The sequence below is a fragment of the Oncorhynchus gorbuscha genome, linkage group LG23 (genome assembly GCF_021184085.1).
Source record: "Oncorhynchus gorbuscha isolate QuinsamMale2020 ecotype Even-year linkage group LG23, OgorEven_v1.0, whole genome shotgun sequence".
Lineage (NCBI taxonomy): Eukaryota > Metazoa > Chordata > Actinopteri > Salmoniformes > Salmonidae > Oncorhynchus > Oncorhynchus gorbuscha.
Genome location: NC_060195.1, coordinates 52,434,127 through 52,460,871, shown reverse-complemented (window position 1 = coordinate 52,460,871; position 26,745 = coordinate 52,434,127). Strand labels below are relative to the sequence as shown.

General features: G+C 42.8%; 1 protein-coding gene and 1 long non-coding RNA gene across 3 annotated transcripts in view; one reads left to right on the top strand and one right to left on the bottom strand.

Annotated features, from left to right (window-relative positions):
* The first annotated feature begins 167 nt into the window (after positions 1–167).
* LOC124010417 lies at positions 168–21,260 on the top strand. The gene is made up of 3 exons (XR_006834431.1): positions 168–376; positions 604–685; positions 19,452–21,260. It is a non-coding gene; the product is annotated as an uncharacterized LOC124010417 (long non-coding RNA).
* The window catches only part of LOC124010416 (parathyroid hormone 2 receptor-like), a 31,188-nt gene continuing 23,480 nt past the window's right edge, over positions 19,038–26,745 (bottom strand). For both annotated transcript variants that reach the window (XM_046322824.1, XM_046322826.1), the window contains exons 12-14: positions 24,938–25,076; positions 22,035–22,076; positions 19,038–19,811 (exon numbers count right to left, since the gene is read on the bottom strand). In XM_046322824.1, coding sequence (XP_046178780.1) covers positions 19,446–19,811; positions 22,035–22,076; positions 24,938–25,076 — 547 coding nt within the window. In that variant the 3' untranslated portion in view covers positions 19,038–19,445. The remainder of the gene's footprint in view (positions 19,812–22,034; positions 22,077–24,937; positions 25,077–26,745) is intronic.

Below are 26,745 nucleotides of genomic sequence, written 5' to 3'. Positions count from 1 at the left end.
AAACACCACAAATAACATGAAACAATTACACACAAAACATGATGGGAAACAGAGGGTTAAATACAATTAGATTGATTGGGGAAATGAAAACCAGGTGTGTATGGAACAAGACAAGACAAATAAATATATGAAAATGGAGCGGCAATGTCTAGAAAGAAGTCGTGACATGACAATGGGTGTCCAGTTCGACTTCTCCCAGTTGAAATAGCTGAAATAACTATCACCCAGAAATGAAATGTCTTCACATAATAGAGAAAAGTTATTCATTTTTGTCATCTGTCAATGGCAATCCACTTTTTTCACCTCCTTTAAACCGACATGCCAGCATTGAAAAGTGGTGATGTGCCATGTTGCTCGAGAACACCAACCCCAAAGAGTAAGTCTACAAAATATCTGTTTGATGTACAAATTCCCCACAAAATAGTCAACTGTTGTGCTGAAGTAAGCTCTCGGACATCCATTCAATTGTATAATAACTGTGTACAGACATAAGTCTCTAAACTGCTGATGAGTGTCAAAACATTATTTAGGAAAAAGTGACTGGGATATTTAGGACTTCCACTAACTCAGACTTGTCATTGCTTCTTGCTTCAATTATGTTAGGAGGAGGAGGCAACCTTTCTTTTGTCTGAAGCTAACTCCAGCTCACCAGTTGCTTCCCTCTCAACCAAAATACAAATCTAAGGTAATGTCATGCACTAACCTGACACTAGCAATATGTTTTAGATGAAGGGAACCACAGGTTGGGGATATAATTACTGGTTTCATATGGTAGCAATCGCTAACAATGCAGTCAAGGTAGTTTAGAACCACAAAGTGATTGATGATGACAAAGTGGAGGTGATGATGCACTGCTAGATATTGGTTTGGCCCATATGTCACCCTCAGACCTTGTATGAAGTAGAAGTGTATTTTAAACTTCACAGACACTGGTACACAAAATACCAAAAGACAACGCCAAGGTAAGCACATTCATTGGATTTTAGATGGTGAGAGAAAGGGATAAATAACCCTGTATGTCCGAGAGTAATGGCTTGTTTTGAATGTTGTAGATCTGTGTAGTGGAAATGTGTTGGTCTTATCTCACATATGTATAATGGTAGTTTTAGTGGTTGTCAATTTGTGTCTACCAGTGTTGATTTTAGCATGTACATTTGTGGGGCAAACTCAACATTTGTTTTTAGATGCATGCAAGCAGTTGAAGTTGGAAGTTTACATACACTTAGGGTGGAGTCATTGCAACTTTTTCAACCCCTCCACAAATTTCTTGTTAACACACTATAGTTTTGGCAAGTTGGTTAGGACATCTACATTGTGCATGACACAATCTTTCCAACAATTGTTTACAGACAGATTATTTAGCCTAATGCTAATTAATTACTTAAAAATCATACAATGTGATTTTCTGGATTTTTGTTTTAGATTCCGTCTCTCACAGTTGAAGTGTACCTATGATAAGAAATTACAGACCTCTACATGCTTTGTAAGTAGGAAACACTGCCGATTTTGCAGATTATCAAATACTTGTTCTCCCAACTGTACTTAACAGCGTGGAAAATTCCAGAAAATGATGTCATGGTTTTAGAAGCTTCTGATATGCTAATTGACATCATTTGAGTCAATTTAAGGTGTACCTGTGGCTGTATTTCAAGGCCTACCTTTAAACTTTGCTTGACATCATGGGAACATCTAAAGAGATCAGCCAAGAATATGTAGACCTCCACAAGTCTGGTTCATCCTTGGGAGCAATTCAAAACGCCTAAAGGTACCACGTTCATCTGTACAAACAATAGTATGCAAGTAGAAACACCATGGGACCACGCAGCCGCCATACCGCTCAGGAAGGAGACGCGTTCTGTCTCCTGGAGATTAACGTACTATGGTGCAAAAAGTGCAAATCAATCCCAGAACAACAGCAAAGGACCTTGTGAAGATGCTGGAGGAAACCGGTACAAAAGTATCTATATCCACAATAAAATGAGTCCTATATCGACATAACCTGAAAGGCTACTCAGAAAGGAAGAAGCCACTGCTTCAAAACCACCATTTAAAAAGTCAGACTACTGTTTGCAACTGCACATTGGGACAAAGATCATACTTTTTTGAGAAATGTCCTCTGGTCTGATGAAACAAAAATATAACTTTTTGGTCATAATGACCATTGTTGTGTTTGGAGGAAAACGGGGGAGGCTTGCAAGCTGAAGAACACCATCCCAACCATGAAGCACGGGGGTGGCAGCCTCATGTTGTGGGGGTGCTTTGCTGCAGGAGGGTCTGGTGCACTTCACAAAATAGATGGTATCATGAAGTAGGATAATTATGTGGATATATTGAAGCAACATCTCAAGACAACAGTCAGGAAGTTAAAGCTTGGTCGCAAATGGGTTTTCCAAATGGACAATGAAACGCAAGCATACTTCCAACGTTGTGGCAAAATGGCTAAAGGACAACAAAGTCAAGGTATTGGAGTGGCCATCACAAAGCCCTGACCTCAATCCTATAGAAAATTTGTGGGCAGAACTGAAAAAGCGTGTGCGAGCAAGGATGCCTGCAAACCTGACTCAGTTACACCAGCTCTGTCAGGAGGAATGGGACAAAATTCACCCAACTTATTGTGGAAAGCTTGTGGAAGGCTACTCGAAACGTTTGACCCAAGTTCAACAATTTAAAGGCAATGCTACCAAATACTAATTGAGTGTATGTAAACTAACCAACTGGGAATGTGATGAAATAAATAAAACTGAAATAAATCATTTTCCCTTCTATTATTCTGACATTTCACTTTCTTAAAATAAAGTGGTGATCCTAACTGACCTAAGACAGGGAATTTTTATTTACTAGGATTCAATGTCAGGAGTTGTGAAAAACTGAGTTGAAATGTATTTGGTTAAGGTGTATGTAAACTTCCGACTTCAACTGTACATTAATTGCACTATAATGGTGACAGAGTGCCAACAAACTGTTAGGGCCTAAATAAAGCTGTCCCAACAGCAGAGCTTTCTCTTCAACATCATGGAGTGAATCCTTAACACCGCTACATCTGGCTATCAGCAGAGTCTTGTCTGGCAGTGAAACGGGTCATTCAGCCTCATTTACTACTTTTTTTTAAACCATAGCTGATATGGCTGTCTTGCTTAAACAAATGTGGTTACTGACTCCTTGTGGATTTGGGTAAGTCAATAAGAATCGCATTCTCTTTCAATAATAACGAATGCCAAAATGAGTTTTGAGTTTCGAACCATACACAAACATTATTATATTTATGTTCAGTAAATTCTTAATGTTTATATATCATTAACACTTAGCTCTAAGTATAAGCAAGTGCAAGAAAACGAGCTACGACGAGGTAGGCCTATTCGTTCAGCACTTTCAAAATGGATACCGACAGAAATACAGACAGATGATAGTGGGGCAAAAAAGTATTTAGTCAGCCACCAATTGTGCACGTTCTCCCACTTAAAAAGACGAGAGAGGCCTGTAATTTTCATCATAGGTACACTTCAACTATGACAGACAAAATGAGAAAAAAATTCCAGAAAATCACATTTGTAGGATTTATGAATTTATTTGCAAATTATGGTGGAAAATGATGGTGTTCCAACAACAGACAAAGCACACAAAAAAACAGCACATGCGTAGGTATGTGTGAGTGCTGTTTTTTTGTGTGCTTTGTCTCTGTTGTTGTATCTCTTAATATGGGTGAAAATTCTGAAATTCCAATAAAAATACTGTTACAAAAAAAAGCTCTGAGGGCTGTGGGCTTTCTGGAGGCTGGGACAGATGTGTGCAAGAGCTTATGTGGTATGTATGTACACATATATACGCATACATACCACACACACCCATGCATACATCCACCATTTCCCCATCATTGCGTCTCTCAATACACACATTTTAAACAAACTTACAAACTTAATGAGGCCATTTTGGTCTCCTTTCACAATTAGTGGCAGTGAGTCCTCTAATCTTGTGGCTAGAATTTTAGAAATACATTTTCTATCCACATTCAGAAGGGAAATTGGTCTGTACGAGGAACAAGAGTCTGGACATTTTCCCTTTTTGAGAATAAGTGAAATGTTGGCTTCTCTCAATTTATTTTCATATAAATGATTACCATCAGAATCAGTAATGGTAGCAATTGACTGAGTCAGCTCTCTTTTTTGCTAGGTATGCCAAGTACTTTCCTGGCTTATTGCCATGTTCATATTGCTTTTGCCTGACAAATCTAATTTTCTTTTCAGCGTCCTGTGTTAGGAGAGAGTCTAATGACTGATATTTCCTTTAATAGGGCAGGAGGGGGAGTTTTAATGTAGTCCTTCTCTTTAGTTCCTAATTCACCCTCTAACATTTTTTGCTTTTCACGCTTTTTCCGTCTCTTAGTAGCTGTGTATGACATCAGACCCCTGGCATACGCTTTACAGGTCTCCCAAAGGAGCGAGTGGTTATCTGTTGATTTGAGAGTTAATAGAGAAAAATGCTTTAAACTCTGTTATAAAATATGATGTGAATGTATGGTCTTTAAGAATGGTCCCTCAGAGCTTTTAATGTGATGCTTAGCCCTTCAGCTATCTTATACTTGCCAAAGGATGGCATTGTTGGATAAACCCAGAAATTCTAAAGAATAGATCCAAGTTCCCTTGATTGAACCAGTACTTTCTACCATTGATAACATCACATTACTGTTCTTCAGGATTAGTCACCCTGAATCAGTGCAGCCAGAGACTGTACATTTAAAAAAATTCTGGGTGCTAGATGTATTTTTACATTTACATTTAAGTCATTTAGCAGACGCTCTTATCCAGAGCGACTTACAAATTGGTGCATTCACCTTATGACATCCAGTGGAACAGTCACTTTACAATAGTGCATCTAAAACTTAAGGGGGGTGAGAGGGATTACTTATCCTATCCTAGGTATTCCTTAAAGAGGTGGGGTTTCAGGTGTCTCCGGAAGGTGGTGATTGACTCCGCTGTCCTGGCGTCGTGAGGGAGTTTGTTCCACCATTGGGGGCCAGGGCAGCGAACAGTTTTGACTGGGCTGAGCGGGAGCTGTACTTCCTCAGTGGTAGGGAGGCGAGCAGGCCAGAGGTGGATGAACGCAGTGCCCTTGTTTGGGTGTAGGGCCTGATCAGAGCCTGGAGGTACTGAGGTGCCGTTCCCCTCACAGCTCCGTAGGCAAGCACCATGGTCTTGTAGCGGATGCGAGCTTCAACTGGAAGCCAGTGGAGAGAACGGAGGAGCGGGGTGACGTGAGAGAACTTGGGAAGGTTGAACACCAGACGGGCTGCGGCGTTCTGGATGAGTTGAAGGGGTTTAATGGCACAGGCAGGGAGCCCAGCCAACAGCGAGTTGCAGTAATCCAGACGGGAGATGACAAGTGCCTGGATTAGGACCTGCGTCGCTTCCTGTGTGAGGCAGGGTCGTACTCTGCGGATGTTGTAGAGCATGAACCTACAGGAATGGGCCACCGCCTTGATGTTGGTTGAGAACGACAGGGTGTTGTCCAGGATCACGCCAAGGTTCTTGGCGCTCTGGGAGGAGGACACAATGGAGTTGTCAACCGTGATGGCGAGATCATGGAACGGGCAGTCCTTCCCCGGGAGGAAGAGCAGCTCCGTCTTGCCGAGGTTCAGCTTGAGGTGGTGATCCGTCATCCACACTGATATGTCTGCCAGACACGCAGAGATGCGATTCGCCACCTGGTCATCAGAAGGGGGAAAGGAGAAGATTAATTGTGTGTCGTCTGCATAGCAATGATAAGAGAGACCATGTGAGGTTATGACAGAGCCAAGTGACTTGGTGTATAGCGAGAATAGGAGAGGGCCAAGAACAGAGCCCTGGGGGACACCAGTGGTGAGAGCGCGTGGTGAGGAGACAGATTCTCACCACGCCACCTGGTAGGAGTGACCTGTCAGGTAGGACGCAATCCAAGCGTGGGCCGCGCCGGAGATGCCCAACTCGGAGAGGGTGGAGAGGAGGATCTGATGGTTCACAGTATCGAAGGCAGCCGATAGATCTAGAAGGATGAGAGCAGAGGAGAGAGAGTTAGCTTTAGCAGTGCGGAGCGCCTCCGTGATACAGAGGAGAGCAGTCTCAGTTGAATGACTAGTCTTGAAACCTGACTGATTTGGATCAAGAAGGTCATTCAGAGAGAGATAGCGGGAGAGCTGGCCAAGGACGGCACGTTCAAGAGTTTTGGAGAGAAAAGAAAGAAGGGATACTGGTCTGTAATTGTTGACATCGGAGGGATCGAGTGTAGGTTTTTTCAGAAGGGGTGCAACTCTCGCTCTCTTGAAGACGGAAGGGACGTAGCCAGCGGTCAGGGATGAGTTGATGAGCGAGGTGAGGTAAGGGAGAAGGTCTCCGGAAATGGTCTGGAGAAGAGAGGAGGGGATAGGGTCAAGCGGGCAGGTTGTTGGGCGGCCGGCCGTCACAAGACGCGAGATTTCATCTGGAGAGAGAGGGGAGAAAGAGGTCAGAGCACAGGGTAGGGCAGTGTGAGCAGAACCAGCGGTGTCGTTTGACTTAGCAAACGAGGATCGGATGTCGTCGACCTTTTCAAAATGGTTGACGAAGTCATCTGCAGAGTGGGAGGAGGGGGGGAGGGGGAGGAGGATTCAGGAGGGAGGAGAAGGTGGCAAAGAGCTTCCTAGGGTTAGAGGCAGATGCTTGGAATTTAGCGTGGTAGAAAGTGGCTTTAGCAGCAGAGACAGAGGAGGAAAATGTAGAGAGGAGGGAGTGAAAGGATGCCAGGTCCGCAGGGAGGCGAGTTTTCCTCCATTTCCGCTCGGCTGCCCGGAGCCCTGTTCTGTGAGCTCGCAATGAGTCATCGAGCCACGGAGCGGGAGGGGAGGACCGAGCCGGCCTGGAGGATAGGGGACATAGAGAGTCAAGGGATGCAGAGAGGGAGGAGAGGAGGGTTGAGGAGGCAGAATCAGGAGGTAGGTGGGAGAAGTTTTGAGCGGAGGGAAGAGATGATAGGATGGAAGAGGAGAGAGTAGCGGGGGAGAGAGAGCGAAGGTTGGGACGGCGCGATACCATCCGAGTAGGGGCAGTGTGGGAGGTGTTGGATGAGAGCGAGAGGGAAAAGGATACAAGGCAGTGGTCGGAGACTTGGAGGGGAGTTGCAATGAGGTTAGTGGAAGAACAGCATCTAGTAAAGATGAGGTCGAGCGTATTGCCTGCCTTGTGAGTAGGGGGGGAAGGTGAGAGGGTGAGGTCAAAAGAGGAGAGGAGTGGAAAGAAGGAGGCAGAGAGGAAAGAGTCAAAGCCTCTAATGCCTCTAATGCTTAATTAGAGAACAAAATGTGTGATTCTTATCCTTGATAGCGAAGGTCAGAAATCTTTATTAATAATATTTCTCACTTTGAGATGTGAGGGATTAATTAAAATTATAAACTGGGTGGTTCAAGCACTGAATGCTGATTGGCTGACACCGTGGTATATCAGACCGCATACCACTTTGCGTCGTGCCTAAGAACAGCCCTTAACCGTGGTATATTGACCATATACCACACCTCGGGCCTTATTGCTTAAATGAACCATGTCTGCATCCCAAATTAAAGCGCACTACTTTTGACCAGGACCCATAGGGCTCTAGTTAAAAGTAGTGCACTATATATGGAATAGGGTGCCATTTGGGATGGAGTTTGTTTCACTAAATGTCATGTTAACTCAAAGAGTATTAGATCAATGGCCAACAGCACATCTTCTCACAATCTCTGTGTTGCCCACATGCTTGCACAGCACAACACAGGAGTCAAACAACACTCCCACATTTCACAATAAAACACTACAGAGGAAAATTGATAACTACAGATAAGGGGTATATGCTACTGAAGATTATTGCTCATTATTTCTGTGTGTGTGTGTGTGTGTGTGTGTTGTCACTTATCAGAGATGGAGACATTACTGTCTTCAATTGAGTTCAGTTTCCCCAAAATAGTGTTTTCCTCAATGTTCCCTCGATGCGTTACTGCACTATTTGTTCCAACAACAATGCCCCTCAGATGATTGGGATCAGAGTGTATAGATGTTGGGCCACTGTGTGCCCCATCGGTCTCCACCGCTATTATTCACATTCCTGTCATTATATCCCCCCCAAAAAAATGTACAGTCGTCTTTTTACACTCCCTTTGTGTCATTGTTTCACTTTGTATCTGCATTGTTATAAATGGAAAATAATGCCACATATTCCTCTCATTATTGCACACAGTATGATCAGAGAGGTCGCGGTTCCAGGATGATCTTATCATTAAAAAGTCTGGCAGTTTCTTGGGATTCTATGGTTGTGTTCCAAGTTGCACCCTATTCCCTATAGCTTTAGCACATCATAAGAATATTATGTAACATGTATTTTAATACCTGCTGTGTGTGAATGGTCTAATAGACCATGCAGTGCTAGATTGGAACAGCTGAGATCAACACAGGTTATTCCGATATTGTGTGTGTGTGTGGAGTTAACAGAATCACAATTTGTGCTTTGTTGCAAGTAATGTGGCTCGATGAGGACTAAGTATTAGTAAGTGCAGTTACTAATTTGCTACTGAATCCAATGTGCCACAGCACAGGAATTCTGTACTCACCTTTTACTGAACCTAAGGACATTCATCGACACCCCTTCTGTGTGTCTGTCGACGCACATATCAGCCATGTAATTTTCCCCCTTTCATCATATGCCTTTCGTTTTGGACGGACAGAGAAAAGGGATAACCATAACAATTATCTTGATGCAATGTTCAAGTTCATTACAATTTGCCCCATTTTTTTTTTAAATAGCAGATTGTAGCTTCCATCATTGTAATTGTCTGCAGCATTTCCAATCCCTCTTATACAGTGGGGCAAAATAATATTTAGTCAGCCACCAATTGTGCAAGTTCTCACACTTCAACTATGACAGAAAAAATGAGAAAATCCAGAAAATCACATTGTATGATTTTAAGTCATTAATTTGCATTTTATCGCATGACATAAGTAATTGATCACCTACCAACCAGTAAGAATTCCGGCTCTCACAGACATGTTAGTTTTTCTTTAAGAAGTCCCCCTGTTCTCCATTATTACCTGTATTAACTGCACCTGTTTGAACTCGTTACTTGTATAAAAGACACCTGTCCACACACTCAAACAGACTCCAACCTCTCCACAATGGCCAAGACCAGAGAGCTGTGTAAGGACATCAGGGATAAAATTGTAGACCTGCACAAGGCTGGGATGGGCTGCTTGGTGAGAAGGCAACAACTGTTGGCGCAGTTATTAGAAAATGGAAGAAGTTCAAGATGACGGTCAATCACCCTCGGTCTGGGGCTCCATGCAAGATCTCACCTCGTGGGGCATCAATGATCATGAGGAAGGTGAGGGATCAGCCCAGAACTACACGGCAAGACCTGGTCAATGACCTGAAGAGAGCTGGGACCACAGTCTCAAAGAAAACCATTAACACACTACGCCGTCATGGATTAAAATCCTGCAGTGCACGCAAGGTCCCCCTGCTCCAGCCAGCACATGTCCAGGCCCGTCTGAAGTTTGCCAATGACTATCTGGATGATCCAGAGGAGGAATGGGAGAAGGTCATGTGGTCTGATGAGACAAAAATAGAGCTTTTTGGTCTAAACTCCACTCGCCGTGTTTGGAGAAAGAAGGATGAGTACAACCCCAAGAACACCATCCTAACCGTGAAGCATGGAGGTGGAAACATCATTCTTTGGGGATGCTTTTCTGCAAAGGGGACAGGACGACTGCACCGTATTGAGGGGAGGATGGATGGGGCCATGTATCGCGAGATCTTGGCCAACATTTCCTTCCCTCAGTAAGAGCATTGAAGATGGGTTGTGACTGGGTCTTCCAGCATGACAACGACCCGAAACACACAGCCATGGCAACTAAGGAGTGGCTCCGTAAGAAGCATCTCAAGGTCCTGGAGTGGCCTAGCCAGTCTCCAGACCTGAACCCAATAGAAAATCTTTGGAGGGAGCTGAAAGTCCGTATTGCCCAGTGACAGTCCCGAAACCTGAAGGATCTGGAAAAGGTCTGTATGGAGGAGTGGGCCAAAATCCCTGCTGCAGTGTGTGCAAACCTGGTCAAGAACTACAGGAAACGTATGATCTCTGTAATTGCAAACAAAGGTTTCCGTGCCAAATATTTAAGTTCTGCTTTTCTGATGTATCAAATACTTATGTCATGCAGTAAAATCCAAATTAATTACTTAAAAATCATACAATGTGATTTTCTGTTTTATTTGTTTAGATTCCGTCTCTCACATTTGAATTGTACCTATGATAAAAAATTAGACCTCTGTGCTTTGTAAGTAGGAAAACCTGCAAAATCAGCAGCGTATCCAATACTTGTTCTCCCCACTGTGTGTGTGTATGTATACATTTTATTTTTACTATTTTCTACATTGTAGAATAATAGTGAAGACATCAAAACTAAATAACACATGGAATAATGTAGTAACCAAAAAAGTGTTAAACAAATCAAAATATATTTTATATTTGAGATTCTTCAAAGTAGCCACCCATTGCCTTTGACAGCTTTGCACACTCTTAGCATTCTCTCAATCAGCTTCACCTGGAATGATATTCCAACAGTGTTGAAGGAGTTCCCACATATTCTGAGCACTTGTTGGCTGCTTTTCCTCCACTCTGCGGTCCAACTCATCCCCAACCATCTCAATTGGTTTGAGGTTGGGTGATTGTGGGGGTCATCTGATGCAGCACTTCATCACTCTCCTTCTTGTTCAAATAGCCCTTACACAACCTGGAGGTGTGTTGGGTCATTGACTTGTTGAAAAACAAATTATACTCCTAATCGCAAACCAGATGGAATGGCGTATCGCTGCACAATGCTGTGGTAGACATGCTGGTTAAGTGTGCCTTGAATTCTAAACAAATCACTGACAGAGTCACCAGCAGAGCACCATCACACCACCTCCTCCATGCTTCACAGTGGGAACCACACATGCAGGAATCATCCTGCTCTGCGTCTCAGACACGGCGGTTGGAACCAAAAATCTCAAATTTGGACTCATCAGACCAAGGACAGATTTCCACCGGTCTAAAGTCTATTGCTCGTGTTTCTTGGCCCAAGCAAGTCTCTTATTATTGGTGTCCTTAATGGTTTATTCACAGTAATTTGACCATGAAGGCCTTATGCATGCAGTTTCCTCTGAACAGTTGATGTTGAGATGTCTGTTACTTAATTTAGGCTGCAATCTGAGGTGCAGTTAACTAACTTTTCCGGCAGAGGTAACTCTGGGTCTTCCTTTCCTGTTGCGGTTCTCATAAGAGCCAGTTTCATCATAGCTCTTGATGGTTTTTGCGACTGCACTTGAAGAAAGTTCTTAAAATGTTCCAGATTGACTGACCTTCATGTCTTAAAGTAATGATGGACTGTCATTTCTCTTTGCTTATTTGAGCTGTTCTTGCCATAATGGACTTGGTCTTTTACCAAATAGGGCTGTCTTCTGTATACCTGCCCTACCTTGTCACAACACAACCAATTGGCTCAAACTCATTAAGAAGGAAAGAAATTCCACAAACAAACTTTTAGCAAGGCACACTTGTTAATTGAAATGCATTACAGGTGACTACCTCATGAACGTGGTTGAGAATTCCAAGAGTGTGCAAAGCTGTCATCAAGGCAAAGGGTGGCAACATTGAAGAATCTCAAATATAACATATATTAATTAGTTTGATACTACTTTGTTATACATGATTCCATATGTTATTTCATAGTTTTGATGTCTTCTACTATTTTATACATTGTAGAATGATAGTAAAATAAAGAAAAACCCTTGAATGAGTAGGTGTCTGCACTTATGACTGGTACTGTATGTAAATAAGGTATTTCTGTTTTACATTGTATTTAATACATTTTAGAATAAGGCTGTAACGTAACAAAATGTAGAAAGTCAAGAGGTCTGAATACTTTCCGAATGCACTGTATATATGTATATTATTAATATTTAAAATACATTTTTTCTTATATTTTCCTTTATTGTTTTCCCTAACCCTTCCACCCCTCCCCTAATTGGAGTAAACTAATGGACAACAACACTTCTACTACCAGCTTACTATAAATATTTTACGGACACAATATATTTTGTTTGCTTTGAATCCCATCCTTTAGCTACCCTCAACCCCTCCCGTCTATCTTTGAAGACCATCCACCATCCATCTATTTGCCATATATTTTTAACTGTGCTTTTTCACAAGTTCCGAGCCTGTATACATTTGACATTTTATCTTGTTTTTAGTCCCACCCTTCACCTCCACTCAACCCCTCCAATCTATCTTTTAACACTATCCATTTTTTAGTTATATTTGCCATATTTTCCAACTGTACTGTGATGTTTCACAAATGTTCTGAATCTTTCTATTCTCATAGTTTCTACAGATTGTAACATTTGTGCGAAAAGTATTATTATATTATTGATTGACAATGACTTTTAAAATCACAGAGCAGTGCTATTTGCAGAGTTAGCTCAATTTCTTGTTACCATACAGGTACTTCAATGATTTGGTGATTGTGTGGAGTACTATTATCAGGAAGGTATAGGATGAAGAGCCCCGCCCACTGTGCAAACACTCGTTGAATCAACGTTGTTTCCACGCCATTTCAATTAAATAAACGTTGGAATAGTATAGACATTGAACTGATTTCTGTGCCCAGTGGCCTGAGTTTCTCAGTTGTGAGCTAATCATGCAGAGGCACACGCAGTGTAACGACCCCAATAACACTGTGCATATAGTGGAATCATACATTACCCTAATGATGAAATGGAAACAGTTTCTGAAAAATTTGAGACATGCCGACAGATCATTTGTTTGTTCAACATCGTGGGATCTTTTTTTTTGTCTGTAAAATTAATTATGAGAGAACTGGTGGTGGAAAACGCCTTTATGCACAAATATTGATATAAGAACCATCATATCAAAGTTAACTTGGATTCACGCGAGGAAGTGGTGTGTGTGTGGTCCTCCCACTGACTCAAGAAACCATGCAGGTTATTAGGCTAGATGAAATTAATTACAGGGTGCCTGAAGAACTTCACAGGGTGTTGAAAGTGCCCGGTGAACAGGTTGATACTGCTTTCCAATAAATAGAGGTTCTTATTCTGGTACATGATGATCGATGTTTGACTGCCGTTTGACAAATAAAAATATCCTCCCTGTCTCATCCATAATAACATCCTCATGTAGACTAGCCTACACGCACAGTTTACCTGCACTGTATCTGAGAGCTGTTGGCTAAAGTGCACTGTCAACACCAGAGTAGGCACACTTGCTAATAATAACAGTTTTGTGACAACTGACAGTAGAGTTGAAAATGTGATGAAAACACATTGAACTTAAAAGAAGTGAGTTTGGTGGAAACACACCACTGGTGGGAAAATGTGCATATTTTCTTAATGTGGAATTTATAACATTCGCATGGAAATCTGATGGATACCTAGCTACTGGGGTGAAAATGTGGCTGCCATTTTCTTATTCTCTGGCTGCTCATTATCCCAGTGTGAGATAAAGACATACATTTTGCTAATGGTAAACATGAATTTAGCTAATGGCTTTCTTCATTTATTTTGAAAAAGTTAGTCGATTTTCCACAGTAGGCTACAGCCTACTATTCTGCATTGTTCTTAGTCAGTGATTTAATTTCTTAGACATCTTGTCATGCTGTGTGCTACTCGTGTTTAAGGGTAATACTTTGTGAAAGAAGTGAGAGGACGGCTATTATGCTCCTGGGGCAAGTTTAGAATATTTATCAGAATTACTGCGTAGAGTTTCAAGTTAATATACCAATTGCTTTCACAGCCCAAGAGTTCAACTAATAGCAAGGTCACAATGTCCTTGGTAGTAGTAGCCTTTTTTGTCTCCGAGTGTCCGTTTAGAATGGATCCTTCAGACGTACCACAATGGTGATCATAGGGGAATGTTCTTCTTTCGTCTTCAGTCGAGTTTCCTAGACTATTTTACATATACAGCTGCAGACTGTGAATGTCCAGTCTTCACCTTCACTTATCGAGAGTGTGACTGTCTTACCATTTTCTGGTCTCAATGGTTGATTATTCAGGGTACAGCTAGGACCACTTTACACACCGGCAGCAACCCGGCATGTTTTGATAGGCCTATCACGTACATACCCTTAAATCAGTCATCAGCATTCATCCCAGTCATCAGCAACAGAGCATTGGGGTAGGTGCATGTCTGCGCAAATACAATTTATAATTGAATATGGTCAAATGCAAAAATATATTGGTTAGTGCGCACTGCGCCCGGCCCGCCACAGGAGTTGCTGGCGATGAGACAAGGATATCCCTACTGGCTAAACCCTCCCTAACCCGGACGACACTAGGCCAATTGTGCTTCGCCCCACAGACCTCCCGGTCGCGGCCGTCTGCAACAGAGCCTGGGTGTGAACCCAGAGTCTCTGGTGGCACAGCTAGGCTGCAGTGCAGTGCTCTTAGACCACTGCACCACCCGAGAGGCCTAAAAAAACAAACATTACTTTTGAGAATGAATTAAAACAAAGGATTTAAGAAACAGACTTTCAAATGAAAGGAAACTTCTTGGCAGAGAAAAAATGAATGTGGGTTTTGACCAGCCATAAAATAATGCAATATATGTCACAACAGGTGTAAATGTATGGGTTATGACAAGTTATGTCAACTGTTATGAAATATTATGACATGGTTATGACACTGGGTGTCAAGTAAAGTGTTACCGAAAAGTGTGTTCCTGGTATTTGGTTAAAGGGGCAATCTGGTATTCAAACAACAAAGCAGTCACCGCCCACCAGTTTTTTGGTAAGCTGAGGTATGGAACTGGGGAGATGTAACCACTTTCACATTTATAGATGGGGCAATTAATGAATTCTAAAGCTACGAAAACACATGGAAATTTTTATTTTACAGGTAACCTACTTCACTACAGTACTACCACAAACTAGCCAATTGACATGTTCAGATAAAATGTGGCTGAAACCACATGCCATTTGGAGAATAGATTTTTCTGTAGCTCAACTTCTTTGTTGAATACACTCTGTATTCTGATTGAGTCATTAACTATTACTCATACAGGAAACCAAAGCGACCAGAGTGTTATTGGCTGAGCAGTAATGAATGCATTTTCTAGATAAAGGCCATTAATTGGTCCATATAGTATGCATCCAAAATCGCACCCTATTCGCAATATAGTGTACTACGTTTGACCAGAGTTCGATTGGGCCCTGGTCAAAGTAGTGCACTATGAAGGGAATAGGGTGCCATGTGGGTCTCAGATGTAGTGTACTGAAGAAATGACAGGGCACGAGTACAACTAATTGGGTTCTATTAATACAGACATAGAACATGGATATGGTCGGTACTACACACATGGGTTTGAAGTAGGGTCTTTAACCTGGTAAGGGGATAAAAATCTATAATAGCCTAGCTTACATCATAGCCTGGTCTTAGGTTGATCATATGCTATATTATCGCTGAATGTGATTGATTTGGTTGATGTGCATTATGCAATCAAGTGTTTTATTTATTATGTATAATTCATTTTTGGCTCTGCTATCCTGTAAACTGTAACTAGGCCACTCAGGAACATTCAATGTTGTCATGGTAAGTAATTCCAGTGTATATTTGGCCATGCGTTTTTAGGTTATTGTCCTGCTGAAAGGTGGATTGGTCTCCCAGTGTCTGTTGGAAAACAGACTGAGCTTTTTTCCATCTACGTAACATTGCAAAAATCAGAAACTTTCTGTCCAAAAATGATGCAGAAAAATTAATCCATGCTTTTGTCACTTCTAGGTTAGACTACTGCAATGCTCTATTTTCCGGCTACCCGGATAAAGCACTAAATAAACTTCAGTTAGTGCTAAATACGGCTGCTAGAATCCTGACTAGAACCAAAAAATTTGATCATATTACTCCAGTGCTAGCCTCTCTACACTGGCTTCCTGTCAAAGCAAGGGCTGATTTCAAGGTTTTACTGCTAACCTACAAAGCATTACATGGGCTTGCTCCTACCTACCTCTCTGATTTGGTCCTGCCGTACATACCTATACGTACGCTACGGTCACAAGACGCAGGCCTCCTAATTGTCCCTAGAATTTCTAAGCAAACAGCTGGAGGCAGGGCTTTCTCCTATAGAGCTCCATTTTTATGGAACGGTCTGCCTACCCATGTCAGAGACGCAAACTCGGTCTCAACCTTTAAGTCTTTACTGAAGACTCATCTCTTCAGTGGGTCATATGATTGAGTGTAGTCTGGCCCAGGAGTGGGAAGGTGAACGGAAAGGCTCTGGAGCAACGAACCGCCCTTGCTGTCTCTGCCTGGCCGGTTCCCCTTTTTCCACTGGGATTCTCTGCCTCTAACCCTGTTACGGGGGCTGAGTCACTGGCTTGCTGGGGCTCTCTCGTGCCGTCCCTGGGGGGGATGCGTCACCTGGGTGGGTTGATTCACTGTTGTGGTCGGCCTGTCTGGGTTCCCCCCCACCCCTTGGGTTGTACCGTGTCGGAGATCTTTGTGGGCTATACTCGGCCTTGTCTCAGGATGGTAAGTTGGTGGTTGAAGATTTCCCTCTAGTGGTGTGGGGGCTGTGCTTTGGCAAAGTGGGTGGGGTTATATCCTTCCTGTTTGGCCCTGTCCGGGGTGTCCTCGGATGGGGCCACAGTGTCTCCTGACCCCTCCTGTCTCAGCCTCCAGTATTTATGCTGCAGTAGTTTATGTGTCGGGGGCTAGGGTCAGTTTGTTTATCTGGAGTACTTCTCCTGTCCTATTCGGTGTCCTGTGTAAATCTAAGTGTGCGTTCTCTAATTCTCTCCTTCTCTCTTTCTTTCTCTCTCTCGGAGGACCTGAGCCCTAGAACCATGCCCCAGGACTACCTGACATGATGACTCCTTGCTGTCCCCAGTCCACCTGGCCATGCTGCTGCTCCAGTTTCAACTGGCCTGGGCCCTAGGACCATGTCCCAGGACTACCTGACATGAGGACTCCTTGCTGTCCCCAGTCCACCTGGCCATGCTCCTGCTCCAGTTTCAACTGTTCTGCCTTACTATTATTCAACCATGCTGGTCATTTATGAACATTTGAACATCTTGGCCACGTTCTGTTATAATCTCCACCTGGCACAGCCAGAAGAGGACTGGCCACCCCACATATGCTCTCTCTAATTCTCTCTTTCTTTCTCTCTCTCGGAGGACCTGAGCCCTAGGACCGTGCCCCAGGACTACCTGACATGATGGCTCCTTGCTGTCCCCAGTCCATCTGACTGTGCTGCTGCTCCAGTTTCAACTGTTCTGCCTTATTATTATTTGACCATGCTGGTCATTTATGAACATTTGAACATCTTGGTCATGTTCTGTTATAATCTCTACCCGGCACAGCCAGAAGAGGACTGGCCACCCCACATAGCCCGGTTCCTCTCTAGGTTTCTTCCTAGGTTTTGGCCTTTCTAGGGAGTTTTTCCTAGCCACCGTGCTTTTACACCTGCATTGTTTGCTGTTTGGGGTTTTAGGCTGGGTTTCTGTACAGCACTTTGAGATATCAGCTGATGTACGAAGGGCTATATAAATAAATTTGATTTGATTTTGATTTGAACCAGGTTTTCCTCTAGGACTTAGCCTGTGCTTAGATCTATTCCTTTTATTTTTATCCAAGAAAATTCCCTAGCCCTTGCCAATGATAACATGACGTAGCCACCACCATGCTTGAAAATATGGAGTGGTCCCCAGTAATGTATTATGTTGGATTTGTCCCAAGCATAATGCTTTGTGTTCAGTACAAAAAGTTCATTTCTTTGCCAAGTTCTTTGCCGTATTACTTGCCTTATTATAAATATGATGCATGTTTTGGAATATTTGTATTCTGCACAGACTTCCTTCTTTTAACTCATCATTTAGGTTACTATTTTGGAGTAACTACAATGTTGATGATACATCCTCAGTTCTCTTATCACAGCCATTAAACTCTAACTGGTTTTAAAATCACCATTGGCCTCATGGGGAAATGCCGGAGCTGTTTCCATCCTCTCTGTCAACTGAGTTAGGAAGGACGCCTGTATCTTTGTAGTGACTGGGTGTATTGACACACCGTCCAAAGTGTAATTAATAACATCCCCATGCTCAAAGGGATATTCAATGTCTGTTTTTTTTCTTCTACCCATCTACCAATAGGTGCCCTTCTTTGCGAGGCATTGGACAACCTACCTGGTCTTTGTTGTTGAATCTGTGCTTGAAATTCACTACTCAACTGAGGGACCTTACAGATAATTGTATTTGTGGGGTACAGAAATGGGGTAGTCATGCAAATTATTATTTTACTCCTGAAGTTAAGGGGTTGAATACTTATTGACTCAAGAAATTTTAGCTTTATTTTTATTATTTTGTAAAAATGTCTAAACATTCCACTGACATGTAGACATGTACAATGTCACTGTAGATCAGTGACCATCTAAAGTTAATCCATTTTAAATTCAGGTTGTAATACAACAGAATGTGGAAAAAGTCAAGGGGTGTGAATACTTTCTGAAGGAACTGTAATTGTCCTCAGCATTACGAATGACACAAACTAGTCTGTAGCTGCAGCACTTCCAGTCCATATTTAGCCAGAGACCTGTCTGATTGTCTAGCCACCACTCAAAGTGACAAATAACAGCCCATGAAAATAACCAATGATCATATAGAAAAAAACAGCAAATCTTTTTTCTTTATTTTACCCCTTTTTCTCCCCAATTTCATGGTATCCAATTGTTTTAGTAGCTACTATCTTGTCTCATCGCTACAACTCCCGTACGGGCTCGGGAGAGTTGAAAGTCATGCTTCCTCCGATACACAACCCAACCAAGCCGCACTTCTTCTTAACACAGCGCGCAACCAACCCGGAAGCCAGCCGCACCAATGTGTCGGAGGAAACACCGTGCACCTGGCTACCTTGGTTAGCGTGCACTGCGCCCGGCCCGCCACAGGAGGCGCTGGTGCGCGACGAGACAAGGATATCCCTACCGGCCTAACCCGGACGATGCTAGGCCAATTGTGCGTCGCCCGACGGACCTCCCGGTCGCGGCCGGTTACGACAGAGCCTGGGCGCGAACCCAGAGTCTCTGATGGCACAGCTGGCGCTGCAGTACAGCGCCCTTAACCACTGCGCCACCCGGGAGGCAAAAACAGCAAATCTTAAGGGCTATCTGGAGTAAGACAAGGATATGGTGATATATAGTAGCCGCAAAACATCAAAGATATCTGCCGGAGTCGTAAGGCTGCCAAATCTGAACCACATATTGCCATGGCGATGCGGATTCGGGTCTTGAGTTCGGTCTCAGCCACTTTCTGTTTGTGGCCCTCATTCTTGTGTATCTCCTGCTATACCTTCCCGCTGTCCTGTCGTTCAAAAAAAATAAAACACAATTGTTGTCAGCTGTACATTCCCACTTTCCCCCTACTCTCTCTCTCTCTCTCTCTCTACAGTGTCTCCTCCAAGTCCTCTCCTATGCTGGTGTTATTCACCACAGGTAAGGACTCTCGGAGGGAGATGTCGTCCACCTGCTTTGCTCTCTCGTCTGGCTCCTCTGGGATGGATGGGGGCAGGCTATCCACCTCAGAGTTGCTGAACACGTAGCCGGGCAAGGTGGTGTGGGTGCTGACGCTGTGCCTGGCTTGGCTGCTGCGGTACACGTGGCTGGAGAAGAGAGAGGCGGTGCCCGAGATCACGGGCTGACTGGTAGAGGTCTGGTTGAGACCGTACCGGTAGTTGGCACATGCCGCCGGTCCCTTCCCGTCGAACACCAGGTTCCAGCGGGTCCAGGTCTTCTTGATCTCTGCCTGGACCTGAAGAGAACAAGAAGATTGTGTGGGTCAGGTTATAGTATAGTATCGGTCATGGTATTGTGTGGGTCATGGTATTGTGTGGGTCAGGTTATAGTATCGGTCATGGTATTGTGTGTGTCATGGTATCGTGTGGGTCAGGTTATAGTATAGTATCGGTCATGGTATGTATGGTAGCCTATAGTACGGGTCATGGTATGTGGGGTAGCCTACAGTACGGGTCATGGTATGTATGGTAGCCTACAGTACGGGTCATGGTATGTATGGTAGCCTACAGTACGGGTCATGGTATGTATGGTAGCCTACAGTACGGGTCATGGTATGTATGGTAGCCTACAGTACGGGTCATGGTATGTATGGTAGCCTACAGTACGGGTCATGGTATGTATGGTAGCCTATAGTACGGGTCATGGTATGTATGGTAGCCTATAGTACGGGTCATGGTATGTATGGTAGCCTACAGTACGGGTCATGGTATGTATGGTAGCCTATAGTACGGGTCATGGTATGTATGGTAGCCTACAGTACGGGTCATGGTATGTATGGTAGCCTACAGTACGGGTCATGGTATGTATGGTAGCCTACAGTACGGGTCATGGTATGTATGGTAGCCTACAGTACGGGTCATGGTATGTATGGTAGCCTACAGTACGGGTCATGGTATGTATGGTAGCCTACAGTACGGGTCATGGTATGTATGGTAGCCTACAGTACGGGTCATGGTATGTATGGTAGCCTACAGTACGGGTCATGGTATGTATGGTAGCCTACAGTACGGGTCATGGTATGTATGGTAGCCTACAGTACGGGTCATGGTATGTATGGTAGCCTACAGTACGGGTCATGGTATGTATGGTAGCCTACAGTACGGGTCATGGTATGTATGGTAGCCTATAGTACGGGTCATGGTATGTATGGTAGCCTATAGTACGGGTCATGGCATGTATGGTAGCCTACAGTACGGGTCATGGCATGTATGGTAGCCTATAGTACGGGTCATGGTATGTATGGTAGCCTATAGTACGGGTCATGGTATGTATGGTAGCCTATAGTACGGGTCATGGCATGTATGGTAGCCTATAGTACGGGTCATGGCATGTATGGTAGCCTATAGTACGGGTCATGGTATGTATGGTAGCCTATAGTATGGGTCATGGTATGTATGGTAGCCTATAGTATGGGTCATGGTATGTATGGTAGCCTATAGTACGGGTCATGGTATGTATGGTAGCCTATAGTATGGGTCATGGTATGTATGGTAGCCTATAGTATGGGTCATGGTATGTATGGTAGCCTATAGTATGGGTCATGGTATGTATGGTAGCCTATAGTACGGGTCATGGAAGAAACTTAATTGGAGAGTTCGGACAACTTTTAGAAATGCACGCAATGTTAGTGCCTTTATCCTGAAACCTTTATTGATGTAACAATACAAGAACGCCTCCGACCATTCTCAATGAAATTACTTGCTGCAAATAAGAAAATTGAAATGTTGTTTTTACCGACTGGCATTCACAATGAAATTTGTTGACAACACAAAACAATAGACTTGAATACATATTATTGCCAATGCCAAAGTTTCTATTGTTTTGTGGTGCCAACAAATTTTAGATTCGCTTTCACTGGACTTTTTCAGAGGTTTTAAAAGCTATCAGAAATAAAACAGCCCAAACCGATCACTTAGCAACGAACATGGACGAGAGTAGGGGTGCTCTCGGAACATTAAGATCGAAATGAACAAACTCCCTAAATATTGTATATGGCTTCAGAGAGGACTAATAAATGAGTAAATTATAGACCTGGTTGTTCACCAGTTTGGGGGAAAATACTACTTTATTTTACAGTAGCTAGTGTTTTTACAATGGTATTGACCAGCAAGTTAAGAGGTAGTAACCAAGGGTATTTTCTGGTAGCCTATTTTCTTACAGTACTTCAACCCCTAAAAGGTTAGGATCACTGATGGGTGCAATGTGTGCGCACAGCGTGCACTTGTGCAGAGTATGAGTGTTCTAATAAATGACATCACTAAGTTCCATAAGTTCTAATAACATATCTCTCGCTCTCTCATCATGGTCAGTTCCTAGAACTTCCTACTATACTTATAAATGGGCAAGATACTTAGGTTCAATTCGAGAGTCCAGCATGATACATTCTCGAACGTGGAGAAGACCTTTAAAGTGGAGAAGACCATTAACCTGCTGGCCCGGTCTGGTCAATAGTACTCACCTCTGCATTGCAGTAGCAGTAGATAATGGACACAAAGAATCCCTGCGAAAAGGTGAAAGCGAGTTAGGTTAGAGGCATGTGTTGAAAGGTCCAATTCCGTCTGACAGTATAAATGTGACCTTCTCTATGAATGAGGTGTCCATGACCTTTGGAGAATATCGACATGATGCGCTCAGGAAAGAGAGCTCTTAGAGGAAAAACACATATGATAGATGGGGTTTGTTTTTGCTGTATCTACTTTTCATCTTTTTATTATACACAATTCCTTTAAACAAAACATACCATGTTTCCCTGGATCTCTACAAATCAGACCTCAAAAGTAGTGTAATGAACAGATTGACACACATCCTAATTTATTCATAGCTAGATTGTCATGTGGTTTGATCTTGATATTAGACTACATTAGAGATAATTGAAAGTCTAATGTCCCTTTTAGCTATAATGCTTACATTTTCACATTTAAAATCATTTCAATATTGCTTTCTAGTGCTGAGCGATTAACCAAAATGTATGTTATTGAGTTTTTTACACAACTAATTGACCGACATAATTTCAATTATTTGAATTCTATTTTTTCCCCCCGTGAGCTCAATTTGCATTTTCTCACTGTAGTTTCTCGAATAGAGATACATCAAATCAAGCCCATACAGTGTAATGTAGTAGGTACAGTTGAAGTCAGAAGTTTACATACACCTTAGCCAAATACATTTCAACTCAGTTTTTCACAATTCCTGACACTTAATCCAAGTAACAATTCCCTGTTTTAGGTCAGCTAGGATCACCACTTATTTTAAGAATGTCAGAATAATAGTTGAGTGATTAATTTCAGCTTTTATTTATTTCATCACATTCCCAGTGGGTCAGAAGTTTACATACACTCAATTAGTATTTGGTAGCATTGCCTTTAAATGGTTTAACTTGGGTCAAACTTGTCGGGTAGCCTTCCACAAGCTTCCCACAATAAGCTGGGTGAATTTTGTCCCATTCTTCCTGACAGAGCTGGTGTAACTGAGTCAGGTTTGTAGGCCTCCTTGCTCACACACGCTTTTTCAGTTCTGCCCACAAATTTTCTATAGGAATGAGTTCAGGGCTTTGTGATGACCACTCCAATACCTAGACTTTGTTGTCCTTAAGCCATTTTGCCACAACTTTGGATGTATGCTTGGGGTCATTGTCCATTTGGAAGACCCATTTGCGACCAAGCTTTAACTCCCCGACTGATGTCTTTATGTTGCTTCAATGTATCCACATAATTTTCCTACCTCATGATGCCATCTATTTTGTGAAGTGCACCAGTCCCTCCTGCAGCAAAGCACCCCCACAACATGATGCTGCCACCCCGTGCATCACGGTTGGGAAGGTGTTCTACGGCTTGCAAGCCTGCCCCTTTCTCCTCCAAACATAACGATGGTCAATATGGCCAAAGAGTTCTATTTTTGTTTCATCAGACCAGAGGACATTTCTCCAAAAAGTATGATCTTTGTCCCCATGTGCAGTTTCAAACCGTAGTCAGGCTTTTTTTATGGCAGTTTTGGAGCAGTGGCTTCTTCCTTGCTGAGCGCCCTTTCAGGTTGTGTCGATATAGGACTCGTTTTACTGTGGATATAGATCTTTTGTACCCGTTTCCTCCAGCAGCTTCACAAGGTCCTTTGCTGTTCTGGGATTGATTTGCACTTTTTGCACCAAAGTATCTCTAGGAGACAGAGCGCGTTTCCTTACTGAGCGGAATGACTGCTGCGTGGTCCTATGGTGTTTATACTTGTGTACTATTGTTTGTACAGATGAATGTGGTACCTTTCAGGTGTTTCGAATTGCTCCCAAGGATGAACCAGACTTGTGGAGGTCTACAATTTTTTTTCTGAGGTCTTGGCTGATTTCTTTAGATTTTCCCATGATGTCAAGCAAAGAGGCACTGAGTTTGAAGGTAGGTTTTGAAATACATCCACAGGTACACCTCCAATAGTCTAATTGACATGATTTGAGTCAATCAGAAGCTTCTAAAGCCATGACATCATTTTCGGGAATTTTCCAAGCTATTTTAAGGCACAGTCAACTTAGTGTATGTAAACTTCTGACCCACCGGAATTGTAATAGTGAATTATAAGTGAAACAATTGTTGGAAAATAACTTGCGTTATGCACAAAGTAGATGTCCTAACCGACTTGCCAAAACTATAGTTTTGTTAACAAGAAATTTGTGGAGTGGTTGAAAAACAAGTTTTAATGACTCCAACCTAAGTGTTTGTAAACTTCCGACTTCCAACTGTAGTAGTAGTGTACAACAGGCCAATATTCAATATTGTTCGATATTGTTTAGCACAGAAAACGTGCGATTTAAACTATAATTACCATAATCCAAGAACGCATGATCAAGAGGGATGAAGCAGTTGCATCGCGAGGTATCTCTACCTGAAAATACATGATCTAAGTGATTGATAGTTGGTATTCAGCATTCATTAAAGTATGCTGTATTTACTTTGAAGAACTACTAAAATAGAATTTGTCAGACAGCAGCTCTATAGAGATGAGATGATGACTTGGAATGAAACAACAAAGTATTCAAATAAATATACCCAACAACAAATATTTTATTAAAGTAAAGTAATGTGAATAAATGATGGTTAATAAGTGATAAGTAATGGGCAGTCACTACCATTATGGGGCTTTTATTCATATTCTGTGTTAATGCATAGCGCATTTCATGTAAAAAAAATACCTGTAAAAAAAAGAATTGTTGAAAAAACATGATTAAAAAATGAACAGAAAATGAGCCGACCTCAAAAAGCACTAATCGCTCAGCACTATTGCTTTCTACAGTTCAAAAGCTATTCGCAATGTGCAATATGACAGATCAGTTTACATGCAATACAAAACAGGATCCCCAACTGGGGTGAAAGTTAGCACCTGGAAAGAGTTGAAAAAGAGCTCACAGTACATTCGGACCTCCCATCCGATCCCTTTGATCGAGTGTGGCATGCCCACAAACACTATGTAGTGGACCCCGAACACTAGCACCAGCACTAGAGTGGACTTAGCCAGTTTCCTGTGAAAGGGATAGTAGAAAACTGTATAATCCTCTATTGAAGTAATCCTTTGTGCAACATCATACAACAGTCAATGTACATATAACAACCTAACAATCTTAAAAACAGACCTGCAACATGGTTAGAGATTATGGTCATATAATACATTAGGCCAGGGGTGGCTAAATCAATCTCTGGAGGGCAGAGTGTCTGCTGATATTTATTTCCTTTAGATGAGTGTCCAAATAAGACCTATACAACTGGCTGAGGGGAGTTCCTACCACATCAATAACCTTAATTGATCAATCAAGTACAAGGGAGAAGAGAGAACCCGCAGAAACTCTGACCTCCAGGAATTGAGTTTGACACCCCTGCAGTAGGCTATATGAGAGGGCACACTGTCCGTGATATGTGTCTGGAAAAGTGCATGTGATGGAGTTTGAGAGGGACAAGATGGAGAAGACCACATGCAGCTGGGATCGAGCTAAAATAATTGAATTTCTTGGCAGCCATCTTTATCTCACAGTCCCTTGCAGTGCTTGGCTTGGACTGGAATATATGCTGGTACTCATTTTGGGTCCCTGGTACTGTTTAAATTTAGCTACATGTTCCGCAATAAGTTTGAGGTAATATAAGAGGAACAGGAGCTCAAGCAGTAGAACATTTGAGGTGCCGGTACTCCGCTCCGGTGAGCTCCGGCCCATGTCAAGCACGGCTCCCTTGTGCATTTGTGCACTTTCCACTCAACAGATTTGTGATACAAATGTCAATAGCCAAGGATGATTGCACATTACAATCTGCGACGTTAGTATCAATATCGAGCCAACGTTTGCATCAATTGTTTGAAGATGCTCAGTTTTTTAAAAAATGGAATAAATCACAGCTAGAGAAAGAGTTAGAGAGAGCAAAAGGAAAACAAAGTCGGCATCCCAAGTGGCACCATATTCCCTATTTGTACACTACTTTTGCCCAGAGCCTTATCAGTGTTAATCCTATCTTCACCTGCGAGAATGGAGCGGCTCAAGAGACAACATGGAGCGGCTCAAGAGACAACGTGGATCTGAAGTATTGTCTGTTGTTGGGCCTGTTTACTAATGACTGACAGAAGTGTTACCCCCTCAGCCTTGGCACAGAGCTGCCAACCAACACATTACCACAGACATAAGTGGGAATTAAACAAAGACTCAGGCAGCCCTATAGGGATGGCTTCACAGCATGTCAAAATGTGTCTTGCACTTAGATATGAGAAGAGCATGTACAAACACCGCAGCTGGGACAATGAGCTCTCAACCTCTGCAATGAACAGAGTAGTCAGGAAGTCCAGCACCATCATCAAGGACCCACTCACCCCAGCTATGCATGGACTGTTCACTCCAAAAAACGGTTACTGACCCAATGGTCTTAACCGCTAAGATACCTGATGCCCACAACTGGGTTTCATATGCTAAAGATTAGACCAGTGGGGGCTGCTGAGGGGAGGACGGCTCATAATAATGACTGGAATAGATTCAATGGAATGGTATCAAACACTTGGTTCCATGAGGTTGATACCATTCCATTGACTCATTCCAGCCATTACTATGAGCCGTGCTCCCCTCAGCAGCCTCCACTGGTTCAGACTGGTTATTGGCATAAAAAAACGGCTTTTTGCCTGACCGCAATGCATTATGGGAGTCATGTTCAATGAAT